The sequence below is a fragment of the Myodes glareolus genome, chromosome 13, assembly GCF_982192425.1.
Source record: "Myodes glareolus chromosome 13, mMyoGla1.1, whole genome shotgun sequence".
NCBI classification, from domain to species: Eukaryota; Metazoa; Chordata; class Mammalia; order Rodentia; family Cricetidae; genus Myodes; species Myodes glareolus.
Genome location: NC_142038.1, coordinates 66,331,545 through 66,345,761, shown reverse-complemented (window position 1 = coordinate 66,345,761; position 14,217 = coordinate 66,331,545). Strand labels below are relative to the sequence as shown.

Genomic DNA, 14,217 nt, shown 5'->3' with positions numbered 1-14,217 from the left:
ATTTGATATATTATTTAAGATGCTTTGGATGAATCCAAATAGTAGGTTACTATGGCCAGTCATCTTTTAGATTTATCTACTTTGGATGCATTTTTAAAGCTTAATGGTTTTCTTTAAATGGTCATATCAGTAAAAACAGATTAAACATTATTCAGTGATTTTGTTAGTACCAGTTTTATGTCAGATTGAAACATATGCATGTCTTAGTGGTACACAGCACAGAACTTACAAAACAAGATGTTGCATGCATGGTTGTGGTTAGTTAATAATGAAAAATAGACTGAGACTACAGAAACAAAATTAATTCAATTAGGGCTATAAAATAATTCAGTAATTAAGTGCACTGGTTGCTCTTGCAAAGAACCAATGTTCAGCTTCCAGTACCCACATAGAGACTCATAACCGTCAGTTAACACTAGTTCCAGGAGATCTGACACGTTCTTCTGACTTCTGAGAGCACCAGGCACACATGAAGAACATACATACATGTATACAAAATACTCATAAACATAAAGTAAATTTAAAAACATAATTTTCAATAAATAAGTTCAAATTATAAAAGATAGACTAGCTGAGTATGGTATTCATAAGTGGAATCCCAGTACTTAGAAGGCTGAGGCAGGGCAATTGCTAAAAATTTTACCTCCTTACACACTAAGAAAATCAAACATTACAAGTCCAGTACCTCGCTTGTCAACCGTATTAGAAGGGCTGCAGCCTCTGAGTATTTGCTTTGACTTTTTAAAATTTCAGCACTAAGCAACACACATCTTTCAGCCAACACCATATTCCTAAACAAAAACAGACAAGGAGAATAATCAGCATCATAGTAATTCTTCAGCACATCCAAGTTACTATGCATTCAAGGAGTCCACTAGCAGCTGATTTTGAGCAAGAAGTCTGTCCCGGCCTTGCTTGCAGAGCTTCACAGCTAACCCTGCCCCCGTTTCCTTTTTCCAACCCCTTTTGGATACATGTCAAAGTGCTAGCATGTTTACTACGAACTCCACATTCTCACTTTTTCTAAGAACTCGTCTTATGCCAACCCAGCCCCACACCCTTGGGTGCTGCTTGTCAATCTTCAAAAGTTAATTTGCCTGCTCTCTTGGACCCTAACTCAAAAGGCAAGGCTATTTCTTTCTTGTCTCCTTCCAGTAGTTTCCAGTCTGTCTCCCCTGCTGCTACTGTTCTCAAATTCTAACAAAATGATCAAGATTTAAAAAAAAAAAAAAAAGTCTGTCCTCATAACCTCTATTCCCTTTAGAGGTGCTGGGTTAAACAGGGGGCCTGGCAAATGATAGGCTTGAGCCCCAGCCAACACTTTTTCTCACCACACAATTCTAAAGTAAGAACACATGCAAGGTTGAACACAGCAGTGCAAACCTACAATTCTAGCACTTGGGAGGCTGAGACAGGAGAATGATGGTGAATTCAAGACTATCTGTGCTACATTATAAGATTTTGTCTCCAAAAAGGGGACAACTGTAACTACAGATGTGCATTTTCCTTTTGGTGGAAATGATCCACAGCACTAACTGGTAAGGCTATTGTACAGTAGTTATTAGTATGCTTCTGGTCCAGCATACCGTACAGTTCACAGATAATCTGTACCAATCGTATAGGTTATACATGCAAAGCTATTACCAAGTTCTCAGAACATGACAGTGAAAACAAATTATATGTAGTATTTTGTTTGTCAGTATCCTTTGTATTGTAGCAAAGGAAATGTCTTTAAAAAACAACTGTAATAAAGTAATTTTTGTACACAAGAAGTGGGGGCAGTGAGATAACTCAGTGGGTAAAGTTGCTTGCAACAAAGTCTAATGCCCTAAGTTTGATTCCAGTGGCAAGTGGAGGAGAGAACAGACTCCCATCAAGTTGTCCTTGGCCTCCATAAACATACCATAGTATGCCCAAACCCACTTAAGAGAAACATAAAATAAATAAAAATGTTGGGTGGGGTCACTATTACTCTCAAAATGTACTGTAGTCTAGACATGATATCACATGTCTTTAATCCCAGAATATGGAAGGCAGAGGTAGGTGGATCTCTGTGAGTGGAAGACCATCATGGTCTGCATGGTGAGTTCCAAGCTATGCTGGGCTACATAGTGAGACCCTGTCATTTAAAAGAAAACGTAAGAGCAGGTCCCAAAGCTTACACATGTGATCCTAGCACTCCAGAAGTGGAGACAGAGGATCACAAATTTAAGATCACCCTCAGCTACAGAGCAAGTTCAAACCAGCCTGGAAAACATAAGACCCATACCCCACAAAACAAACAAATGCCTTGCTGGTTTATCATACTTTCCACAAATTACATTTTTAAGTAGGTATTCCTAAATATGTAAGTCTGCCTTAATGAACACAAAAGATACACTTCCAATGTTCATAACTCACATAAGGCTCAGTTCTTAAATTGTATAAATTGTTAAATTTTTAAAGAAATTACTACATTTTTATTTGTATTTTTTTATATTTATTTGTGTGGATGCACATGTGGGGCACAAACGCATTTGTCATTACAGCATTCATGTGTAAGTCAGGACATGTTTCAGGAGTTAATTCTACTCTACTATGGGGGTCCCGGGGATCAACTCAAGTTGTCAGGCTTGACAGCAGCCATCTTTCCCCCCTGTATCTTGCCAGCCCTCTGAATGCTGGTTCACAGTAAGCACTGCTATTACTATTACCTCTACATGAATGATAGAGATTCAAAATGATTTCTCTATCTCTGTCTACTGATGCATCTATTCTACAACAGAAACATCAGGCATGTAACTCAGTGGGTAAAGTTATGGGTTCAATCTAGCACTATTAAAAAAAAAAAGTCTGGCCAAGTGGTGGTGGTGCGTGTCTTTAATTCCAGCACTCAGGAGACAGAGACAGTGGATCTCTGTGAGTTTGAGGCCAGCCTGGTCTACAGAGCAAGTTCCAGGACAAGCTCCAAAGCTACACAAAGAAACCTTGTCTCAAAAAACAAAAAAACAAGTCTGATTAATGTACTAAAAAATAGCTTTTATAATGATGAATGTCTACTCAAATATGCAGTAATTTTCACTTAGTACTACATAAACCTTAATTCCAGTTAAGAAAGAATAAACGACAGTTAAGGTTTCTAATATCAGTTTATCTCCATCCCTTTCTATCTATCCTCCAATGCTCTCTATGTACACAAACTGACCTTTACCAGTAAAACTATAGAGGGAACTTACTCCTATAACTCATAATTCTAGAAATGTCCCCATGACTACAAAACCTAGCCACCCTGCATGAAAGCCTACCTACTAAATAACCTAAGAGCTTCCTTCTGAGGACTCTGGCCCAGTCCAGTTGCCTTTTAAGAATTCTAATAATACTCACTACTTCTCATTTTTCCCCAAGTCTGTATTACTTGACTCTTCATGTTTTTTCCTAATTAACAAGGAAAGTTCAAAATGGCTAATTTCTGCCTTAATAGTAGGTAAAATCAAAAATGTTCCACAACAAAAATTACCCTCAATGTAGCACAGAGCCTCAACAGTTCATATATCAACTTGTCATCCACAAATGCAAGGCAGCTAGAAACTGAAACGAGAAGGTGATAAGCACTATTTTCCCTTCAACTTGTCTCTGACTAAATTAACTTCATTTGAGAATCTAAGGCAAGAAAAACAAACTACTTATAAACACCAACTCTGTCCCAAAATTAGGCAAAATGTAAATACTGTGGTCACCTACTTGCAGATATCCCTGTAGGTCTGAATTGCTGTGTCCATGTAATGGGCAGGGTACGGCCTAGGAGCTCCTGGCTGAAGAAAGGCTGACACTGCTGCCATTTCCTAAGGGAGGAAAAACAGTCGCATATTTAACACTCAGTAAACCTAAACATCTCAGAGCATAAATGTATAAATTTCACAGTTTAATGCTGACTCAAACAAATAAATATTTGTTTTGACTTAAAATTCTGGTCTTTGCAGGGTGTGATGGCCCACATCTTTAATCTCAGCCCTTAGGAGGCAGAGGCAGGCTGATCTCTTTAAGTTTGAGGCTAGCCTGGTCTACACAGTGAGTTCTAGGCTAGGCAGGCTAAACAGAGTCCTGCCTTAAAAAAAAAAACCACAAAAAACCCCTACAGAGTTATGCATAATTTAATGGTGTATCTTGACATAGTCGTAACAAAGGTAAATCCTGAAAAATTTGTTCTGAGGTAATTTTGTTGCGAAGACATCAGAGTGTACTTATATAAACCAAAATGACTATGCCATTAGTAGGTGAGAATGTTTTAAGCAGTAATTTTATAAAAACGTCATCTATATTCGGTCTGTTTTTACACACATACATAAAACTGCACTCACTATGTGGCTGTACAATTTTCCTACTTTAATCTACATTTCAAAAATTTAAGCAAAGGTATTATCTATATGAGAAATGAGTTTAGTGCTGGAAAATAAAGTATATTTATTATAACATTATACATTAATAGCTGAAAATACCTGCAGTTTATAAAAGCTATTGTAGAAGCAATAAACCTGAACGGAACAAATTTGGAACAATCTTCCTGAAGCCTATTCAGCTGCTTAATCAAGCACAAACAAAACCAGGACCTGGTAACTTGGAAGGTGATCTACACAGCTTGCTGGACAGCTTAGCACAGCTGGAGGACACAATCTGAATACCAAACACTTTCTCCTGGTGGGATTGATTGAAGAGGAGCTCCTAACAGGAGGGTGAAAGAGGAAGTAAAACCTATCCCAGAACTGTACAAAGGGGAAGAAGGAAAGGGGGGGGGCACTTCTGTGGAGAGGAAGTCCATATGCACAAAATGTTGACAATTTTCATTTTCTAAAATGCATCAAAGACTTGGGAATATAGCTCAGCAAGTCACAGACCATTGTCTAGGCCATGCAAGGTCCTGAGCGTGATACTCAACTGTGGAGGTCAGAGAGTTGGAACTTTCCTCTAGTTCCTTCAAGGTTATTGTGCTTCTACCTCAAACAAAAGTCTAAGGACCCAACTAAGTTCCAGTTCCCTTTATGGAGATAACTTTGAATTCCACCCAGGAAGTGGTTTGCCTATAAAATGCTTTGGTCTAGGGTTCAAGTGTGACTTGGTGACTTGTTTTGTTCTAGCAATAGAATGTTTAACTATGAATGTAGCCCATGACTTTCAATTGGTCTGTTCATTTCCTTGTATCATGTTAATGCAGTCTTTTATCTTACTCCTACCTTTTGGAGTCAGGGGTATTTTAAGCAGCTGGAAATTAAACACAGGCAAATTTTCAGTATTCATGGAGTTCCCTCCTGATACCATCCTATGTTTCTCTGTTTTATCACTTTCATTCGCATCTTCATAGTCTTTATTATATTTCTAAATCCCCAAGCCTCTATGCTGGTGAGAGGTGTTTGTATCGAGGTTGGTCCCCAACACAACACCACAAAATAAACAAACAGTACCAACCAAGGCTCCAGCTGCATAAAGCATTGCTTGATCATTAAGGAAATCCTTCTTTGCAGTGTGATAGCAACTGTAAGCCAAATCATAATGCTGCACCAAAAAGCACAAGTCAGCCATTTTCCTTATTTGAAGCTCAGATGCTTCTGGTGGATACCTAGAACATAAGGAAATAATATATTATAAAGAATGGCCCATCACACAGAAAATGTCTAGTAAACTTTTCAACTACCCAGAACATGAAAGAATTTGATCTGCTTTGCAAAAATCCTATCTTCAAGGAAGACTGTCAATTCTCAAAACTATTTTAAGTCTAAACGTTAATTAATGTTTAATTTATAGTCCTGGAAGCTTCTCAACTACAGACAAGTATTTGCCCCAGGGACTAGTTATGAAATAAATAATAATACCAGGTGACTTATTTATATACAATTCCAAAAAAATCAAAATAGACTCGTGTCATTTTCCATTAAAGCAAGATTTTAAAGAAACAAAACTTGCTAAATATATTCCTTGTCTCAAAACAGTAGGCAGAGAAGCCCAGCATGGTAGTTCACCGACACATAGGAGCCTGAAGCAGAAAAGCTCCAAGCTGAAGGCAAAATGGGGCAAATCAGCAATATATTGCCTTTAAAAATATAAATATACCAAAGCACTTCAGACAAAAAAAGAACTAGAACTGAATACCAAATCTAAGTTCATCTTCTTACAAATAGAGAACAGATTCAAAGTAAAATGACATTCTGAGTTATTTTAAGGTTTCTTTTTGCTTATCACTACTTTAGCCATGGTTTGTTGACAAATTTACAGTACAACAGCCATGAATTCATTCCTGGTGCAGGTCAAATCCAACCTAAAAACAACTGGTTACCACCGTAACATACATGCCACTATTGGACCAGTGGGCATATGCAGGTGGTTATGGTGATATCCAGAGTCCTCTGTTGAGTAAGTTCACTGATGAATTTTTCCCCAGTTATCTATCTATCTATCTATCTATCTATCTATCTATCTATCTATCTATCTATCTATCTATCTATCTATCTATCTATCTCACCTTCTAACATTATGAAAGCTAACCAACCACTAGGAAGAAACTGTTCTGGTCAGTTCCAGTTTACTTTCTCATTGTTCTGTAATCACAGCAATGGGTCTTAGTTCTGGTGAGCAACTAAAAGCAATGGCGAGAGCACCTGTAGTATTTTTGGCTGAAGAGTTTATTTTCCAATGTCCAATAAATCAGCCATGGTAGTAGTTCACACCTGTAATTCCAGTACTTGGGAAACTGAAATAGGATTATCACAAGTCCCAAGTCATCCTGAGCTCAGAGTCAGACTTCATCTCAAAAAAAAAAACAAACAAACTTGATTTAAAAGTGCCATTAGAGGGTCTGGAAAGATGGCTCAGTGGTTACAAAGCACTGATTGCTCGTCCAGAGGACCGGATTCAATTCCCAGCACCCACATAGCAGTTCACAACTGTGTGTACCTCCAGTTCTAGGGGACCTGGTACTCTCACACAGACACACATACAGGCAAAACACTAATGCACATAAAAATAAATATTTTTCTAAAAATGTACAATTAGAGTTGTTTTTTAAATTAGAATTTAATTAGTATCTTTCTTAGATAACTTAAAGTTTTGACCAATATGAATATTAAAAAACTAAAGAGACAAGCACTGTTTTGTAGTCAAACACAAGACAAAGTTAAATGCAGTAGAATGAAATATAGTGATATCTTACTCACAACAACCCAGATGTATTTTTCAGCTCATTAATGCTTTTTTCTGGAACTTTACTGCCACTAAACCATTTCTTAGTGGCAGAAAACAGAGATCGACTCAAACCTTTCCTTGATATTAGCTAGAAAAAAATATTTAAACATGTTGATAAATATAAAGGCTTAAAGTATTTTCTACAAACAAAAAATTAAGTTTTATAGTAAGTAAACAATTATTTTAATAACACTAATTGAAAAACCGTCTAGAGTTTGCAAAAATGGCTCAGCAGATATAAGCAATTGTTTTTCTTGTAGAGGATCTGACTTCAGCTCTCAGTACCAACACAGTGGCTCACAACCAACTGTAATTCCAGTTCTGGGAAATCCAACACCCCACCTCTGATCTCTTCAGGGACCAGGCACATATATGATGTGTATACATATGTACAGGCAAACCACTCATATCCATAAAATAAAACTAAAAACAGTTGTTTTGTTTTTTAATGTCTAATATACAGGCTGTAAAACTGGCTTGGTAGTGAAGAGCACTTTGCTGCTCTTGCATAGAACACAAGCTCAGTTTCCTGCAACTATATGGTGGCTAAGGACTACCTGTTATACCAGTTCCAGGGTATCCAATACCCTCTTATGTCCTCTGTGGTCAGCAAATATGAAATGGAACATATACATACATGCAGGCAAAACACTCATATGCATACAATTAAAACTGATAAGTCTTAAAAAATAATTTGTTCAAAAAACTAAAAAAAAATCCAACTGAAAATGAGTAAGGCTTCTCTAGTTTTAAAAAGAACTTTATCACTAATACTGACTTCAGGTAGCTTTTACAGCTTATTATAAAACAAAAATCAAAACAAAACTTTAAATACAAAACTTTTATTAAAGTATTAAACTCACTGACTTAATCTGAAGATTAATAACCTAAAAACCTTAAGTCTTACCTGATCATTTAACTGCCGAATTGTTTTCTCTATATGAGGCAAAAGGCCACGGAATGTAAACTCTTGTATAAACTGTCGAATTCTATCATGATCAGTAAGTGTTAAACAAGCACCACGAATCACTCCAGTACTTGCTTTCTTGTTTTCACGCACTGAAGCAGACTTTGTATGATCGGAGCCATCGGTATTAGGAGGGTCACCGCACTGGTCTAATTGAAGTGGATGAACTCTGAAGCTATTTGGTAAACCATCTACTGAAAAACAAATCTCTCTTTTACTCTCAGAACGCAACACAAAATGTAACAAAACTACCATACTATTAAAGGAAAAAAAATGACAGAACTTCCCTCTGTGTGTATCTGAGATGAAATATCATTAACATTTTCCCATTTTATATTAAACACGTGAACTGGAGAGATGGTTCAGAGAAGGCTGCTTGACAACTGTTTGATTCCTAGAACCCACACATGAAAAGAAAAAACCGACTCCCTACAGGTACTAAAGTCCACACACAGGCCATTGCACCCACAAGCAGAAACAAATATGCATGCCCACATACGTAAATGTGTACAATAAAAATTTTTAATTAAGGTGCTTGAGTTAGTAACTGCTGCCTGCATATTAAGCTTAAGAATCTAGGCAACTCAGTTTTAAAATACTGTAGTGAATTACCTTATTTTTGGAGAGCAAGCAAGGTTTTATTGAGAAACAGAGTAATAACTCCCAAAGCAGGGAGGGTCCTGCTTTAAAGAGCTGTGTTATATTACAACAGCTGCACATGGTGGCACAAGGCTATAAGCCCAGCAACTGGAAATTTGAGAGAAATGGATCTCAAGTTCAGAGGCAGACAGTGAGTTTCAGGCCAGCCTGGACCAACGGTAAGACCAATAAAACAAACAAACAAAAAATTAGAACCATTATTACCAAAACTACAATTTAAAATATAGGAATATAGTTCTAAAAATCATATGAATTTGGGAAATTATGTTATGTATTACATTTCCCTGGCTTTTTAAAAGATAAAGCTAATAACATTATTCCCTTTTTAGTGTGATATTAATATTCTGATTGTCCAGTCATGACTATTTTACTTGTGTGTACATGAAGCTCATGGAGGTCAGCAGAGGGCGGTAGGTTCCCCTAGAGCTGGAGGTACAGGCAGTTGTGAGTGGTCTGGCTTGGGTACTGAGATCTAATTCAGGGTCCTCTGAAAGATCAATAACCACTGAGCCCTCTCTCTAGCCCTCATGATCCACTATTCTTATAACACAAATTCAAATGTAAAGTACAAAAACCAGAATCCAAAGGACTGCATAAAATCAGACTTCTGAGCCAGGTGTGCTGGCGCATGTCTATCTCCCAATACCTGGAAGGTAGAGAAAGAAAATTCCAAGTTCAAGGACAGCTTATGTTATACAGAGAGATACCTTAAATTCCCACTACTTTGGAAGACAGGACAAGAAAATCCCAATTTAAAGCATAGTCAATAACTTAGTCATAAAATTTGAAAAAGGAAAGGTAGGCTAGAGATGGTTCAGTAGTTAGCAGTATTCACTTCTCTTGCAGAGGACCTGAATTAAGTTGCCAGCACCCACATCAGGCAGCTCACAACCACCTGTATATAACTCAACTCTGGGTGGATCTCAGACTTCCTTCTGGCACCAGCATTCAGACACATCCCCACACATAAACATAATTTAAAATAAATCTTTAAAATTTTTTTAAAGGGGCCTGGGAATATGTCAGAAATAAAGTATTTAATTAGCATCTGCAAAGTCTTAAACCCAATCACCAGTATAGAAAGGGGTTGGTACTGAAAGTTCCCATCCTTTATTTGTGAAGGCTAGAGTGCTTTAATAATGAAAAATACTTTCAGTCAAAAGGGAATTTAGAGAAAATATAACAAGACCTTTGATTTCGTTATCTAGTCCATCCAATGAGAGCAAGTTACTATCAGAATTCTTATTGGAGGTCAAAGTACAAGGGCCATCTTCATATGATTCCTAGCAAAATAAAATACAAAAGCATTAGCAATATAATTAATCATGTTTAAATATTACACTATTGCATATGATTCTTCTGCTGAATATGGCTTCATATACTTGCTGAAGGAATACTCTTCTGGTCTTCTAATTTCAGCATATCTATCGTATTGTCATCATGATCCACAATGTTGCAGTTTAATTCCTTTTCATACTCAATTAACTATGCTAATTCTTCTGCATTCAAATGACATGTATCACAAATGTATCTCAATATTCATGCACATGGATATTTATATAGGCACATAAATATGTACATGAATCCTAAAAAATAAGGCAAGAGAGAAAAAGGACAACTTCAAAATCTCCCAGGTCATAAAAAAAATGCTAGCTAGAGTGGATTCTGAATATTCTGAAGGACTGTAAAAAAATACCCAACACAGTATTCCATTCTAGAAAGGCAGTGAATTCTCAGGCCATCCTCAAACCCTAGACTACTTCATGAGACCAATAAAAATGAGCTATTATTATTCTGAGTGCCAGAACTTAATAGGAACAGATAAAGCCAGGTAGGAAACTCTATGTGAACCTTCCCTCCAGACAGACGTCAAAAAGTAGGTATTCTAGCCTGGAATAATATAACAGAGCATAGTTATCCTTAGAGCATTAAAAGCTATCTAAATTCAACACTGACAGGGGTCCACTAAACAGGCCATGTGGACAGCAATATAAAGAGCAACTACAGTTGGTCCTCAAGTTGCTCCTCACTTAAGGAGACATGCTTTCAAAAAGTGAAAACATTACTTTAAAGGTCAGGTGGTAACCTTTAATGATTCTCAAACTCTGGCTTCCTAAGATTCTGAATTATATTCTCTCCAATATCTCTGTCTTCTACTAAAAGTTCTCAAACTAAAGAATCAGACTGGGGCATTTCCTTTCAGAACCTTAGACAGCTATGAACTGAACTTTTCAGTACTACTTTTATTTTGAGCATGGTCCTGAAAAAGAAAAGAGGACCATAAAAAACAAAAAATAAAACTGTTTTACATTCAGTCAGGTGGTATGGGTTCTTTTGTATCTAAAGATTCCCTCTCAACATAATCTGAAAGAAAGTCAGCATTATTCCATATATCAAAATGAGTAAAATGGGCTTGAAAAATGGCTCACTACTTAAGAGCACTTACTGAGGCAGGATGATTAAAATCAAGACAGACAGCTGGGCTACATAACAAGTTCACAGTCTGTCTGTACAATGTCATGAAAAAAAAAAAAGAAGAAGAAGAAGAAAACAAAAAGCCAGGCCTAGTGATTCATACCTTTAATCTTAGCACTCTGTGGGCCGAGATGAGGTGGATCTCTGGGAATTTAAGGCCAGTCAGTTATACAGAGTAAGACTATGTGTCCACCCACCCCCAAAATATAAAAGAAATATCTACAAAAATACAATTTGTGTGGTTTCAATCAGTTTTTCAAATGTACCTGGTGTTGAATACTATTTTTCTGGAGATACTGACTCCAAGGATCTGGAATTTGTTCATCTGATGCTCGATTTGGTGCTCGAGAATTAATTTTAAGTAAATAGCAACCCTGAGTTCCGTATTTCTGTTTCATTTCTTCATAAATTGATTCAGCTCTAAAGAAAAGAGAAAAAACTTGGTAATAACCTTAGACTTCAGAGAGAATTTAGTAGACCTTAGACAATAGATCTTAATTTTTTATTTATTTCTCTTTATATTATCTTTATGCTTATGTCTGTAGGGAGGGAAATGATACATACAGCATTGCATATGTGGACACCAGAGGACAACTCACAGGCTGGTTCTCCCCTCCACTACATGGGTTCTATAGACTGAACTCGGGTCATCAGTCTTAGCATCAAGCACCTTTCTGCACTGAGACATCTGGTGAATACTGACAACATCGCTTACTTTATTTAGATTTTTTAAAAAATGTATGTAAGTCTGCATGGATTTGATGTGCACTGTACCTGCATGCAAGAGCTCAAGGAGGCTAGGAGGGTATCAGATCCCCTGGGGCCAAACTACAGGCAGTCTCAAACTGCCACGCAGGTGCGGGGACCTGGACCTGAGTCATCTGCAAGAGTGGCAGGTGCTCTTAACCATGAGCATCACTCCAGTCAAAAACAGATATTTTAAATAATCCAAGAATAATGCCCCCCAAAAAGGCAAAACAGAAAATTAAAGATTATAAAAATTTAAACAAAAACTCATGATTCTAATCAAACAGTAATATCTGTTGTATGGGCAATTCTAATGGCCAAACTCATCTGGGGAAACTACAAAAAGCAAAACTAACTTCTTTACAGCACAAACCATCTTGGAGCTTCCACAATAGCTACCGCAGAGACTGCCCATTTCCCGAGCCACTTCAAACATACACTTAACAGCTTTCTGTCAACTATGGAAACTCGCCCTCAGAAAGCAAAATGAGAGTATCTTTTAAAATCATTTATTAATAAATGAAAATTATAATACCAAAGAAATGTTTATAGGAAAGGGAAGAAAAGGAAAGAACTATAGCAAAGCAGACGAAGCCCTCACTATACAGACCACCCTTCGTTCTTACAGAGAAGTTGAGACTTGAGCTACTTCTCAGACTAAAAAAAATAAGGAAATAAATAAAAAATTAAATTTTGAAAAACATGTATGTCATCTTCAGCTACATACCAAGTTTGAGGCCAGCCTAAGCTACATGAAATATACTTTTAAAAAAAAAGAAAAGAAAAGAAAAAGGAGAGGAGGGAGGAAAACAAAGAAAGAAAACTACACATGTGAGCTGTTGGTAGAGAAAATGAGTTGAAATGTGACAACTTAAGAAGGAAATGGTACAACTGTGAGAAATGAAATTCTAGCTCCACTGGGTTCAATCTGCTTGTTTATTTATATTTGTTTTTATTTCTTCCAAAGTTGAACATTGAACCCTCAAAAAGATAAACTCTATTACTCAGCTACATGTTTAGTCCCAAGTCTAGCTAAAATAGGTATTTTCAGTCAATCTTGGGAGAAGGGGACACCTGGAAAATCTGAAGGCTTATTCATGACCAAATGATGATACTGTACAAATAAATACCCTAGCAAACAACAAAATCACATAATATCCTATTAAGGCTAGGTTAGCAAAATTTATAAAACAATGTATATAAATAAATACAGAAATATGCTCTAATATCTATACACTTAAGTACAAGTCAAACTCCTACTCACTTTATTAATAATACTGCTAAAAAACTAAGAACTGAGTTATTGAGATGACTTGTGAATAAATGTGCATGCTATTAAGTCTGAAGACCTAAAAACTGAGTTCTATCTCCTGGACCTGCATGGTAGGAAGAAAACCAGGCCCTGCAAGGTGTCATCTGACCTCCACTTGCAGGTTGTGATGCACACACGCACACATGCACACACACACTAAACAAAATTAATAAAATTAAGAACCATTGGCGTAATCATGAATGTCAATTGAACATCACCAATCAATATTAATAAACCATGTTCAACTAAGTCAATAAAAGTTTAATAGCCAATTCACACTATTTTTTACTTATAATACTACTCTTTATCCACTGGGCTTTAGACATTTTTTTTTTCAAAGATTTATTTATTTGTTACGTGTACAGTGTTCTGTCTGTCTATACGCTTGCTGGCCAGAAGAGGGCACCAGATCTCATTACAGATGGCTGAGACCCACCACATGGTTGCTGGGAATTGAACTCAGGACCTCTGGAAGAGCAGTCAGTGCTCTAACCTCTGAGCCATCTCTCCAACCCCCGCTTTAGACATTTTTTAAGTGCTAAAGATGAATACTCCACAAGAAGTATTTATTCTGTTTCTTAATTTTAAGTTATTAGAAATTAGTTAGAGGCTAGGGTTATTGCTCAATGGTGGACTGTGCATAGGAGGCTCAATCTCATTTATCCAATTAATCAGTGATCACTTATGTTCAAACCAAGATTATAAATTAGAGGTCCCAAATGCAATGAGATACCAAACATAGTATACAACAAGATTAATTTGACCCATACCTTGAAACAAAAGGCAAAGTAAACTCCAAAGTCATAAACATAAAATTATTTTTATTCTTATATTCCAAGACTTCATT

The 14,217-nt window shown here is 36.7% G+C and overlaps 1 protein-coding gene across 4 annotated transcripts in view; it reads right to left on the bottom strand.

The window, feature by feature from the left end:
• Trappc8 (trafficking protein particle complex subunit 8) overlaps positions 1 to 14,217 on the bottom strand; it is an 87,415-nt gene that overhangs the window by 39,018 nt on the left and 34,180 nt on the right. For 2 of the 4 annotated variants that reach the window (XM_048442670.3, XM_085700080.2), the window contains 7 exons: positions 11,578 to 11,731; positions 10,026 to 10,119; positions 8,117 to 8,367; positions 7,182 to 7,297; positions 5,440 to 5,590; positions 3,721 to 3,821; positions 686 to 791 (listed from right to left, as the gene is read on the bottom strand). In XM_048442670.3, coding sequence (XP_048298627.3) covers positions 686 to 791; positions 3,721 to 3,821; positions 5,440 to 5,590; positions 7,182 to 7,297; positions 8,117 to 8,367; positions 10,026 to 10,119; positions 11,578 to 11,731 — 973 coding nt within the window. Of the gene's footprint in view, positions 1 to 685; positions 792 to 3,720; positions 3,822 to 5,439; positions 5,591 to 7,181; positions 7,298 to 8,116; positions 8,371 to 10,025; positions 10,120 to 11,577; positions 11,732 to 14,217 lie in introns of all 4 variants that reach the window. The other 2 variants (XM_085700079.2, XM_085700078.2) reach the window with 1 other exon arrangement.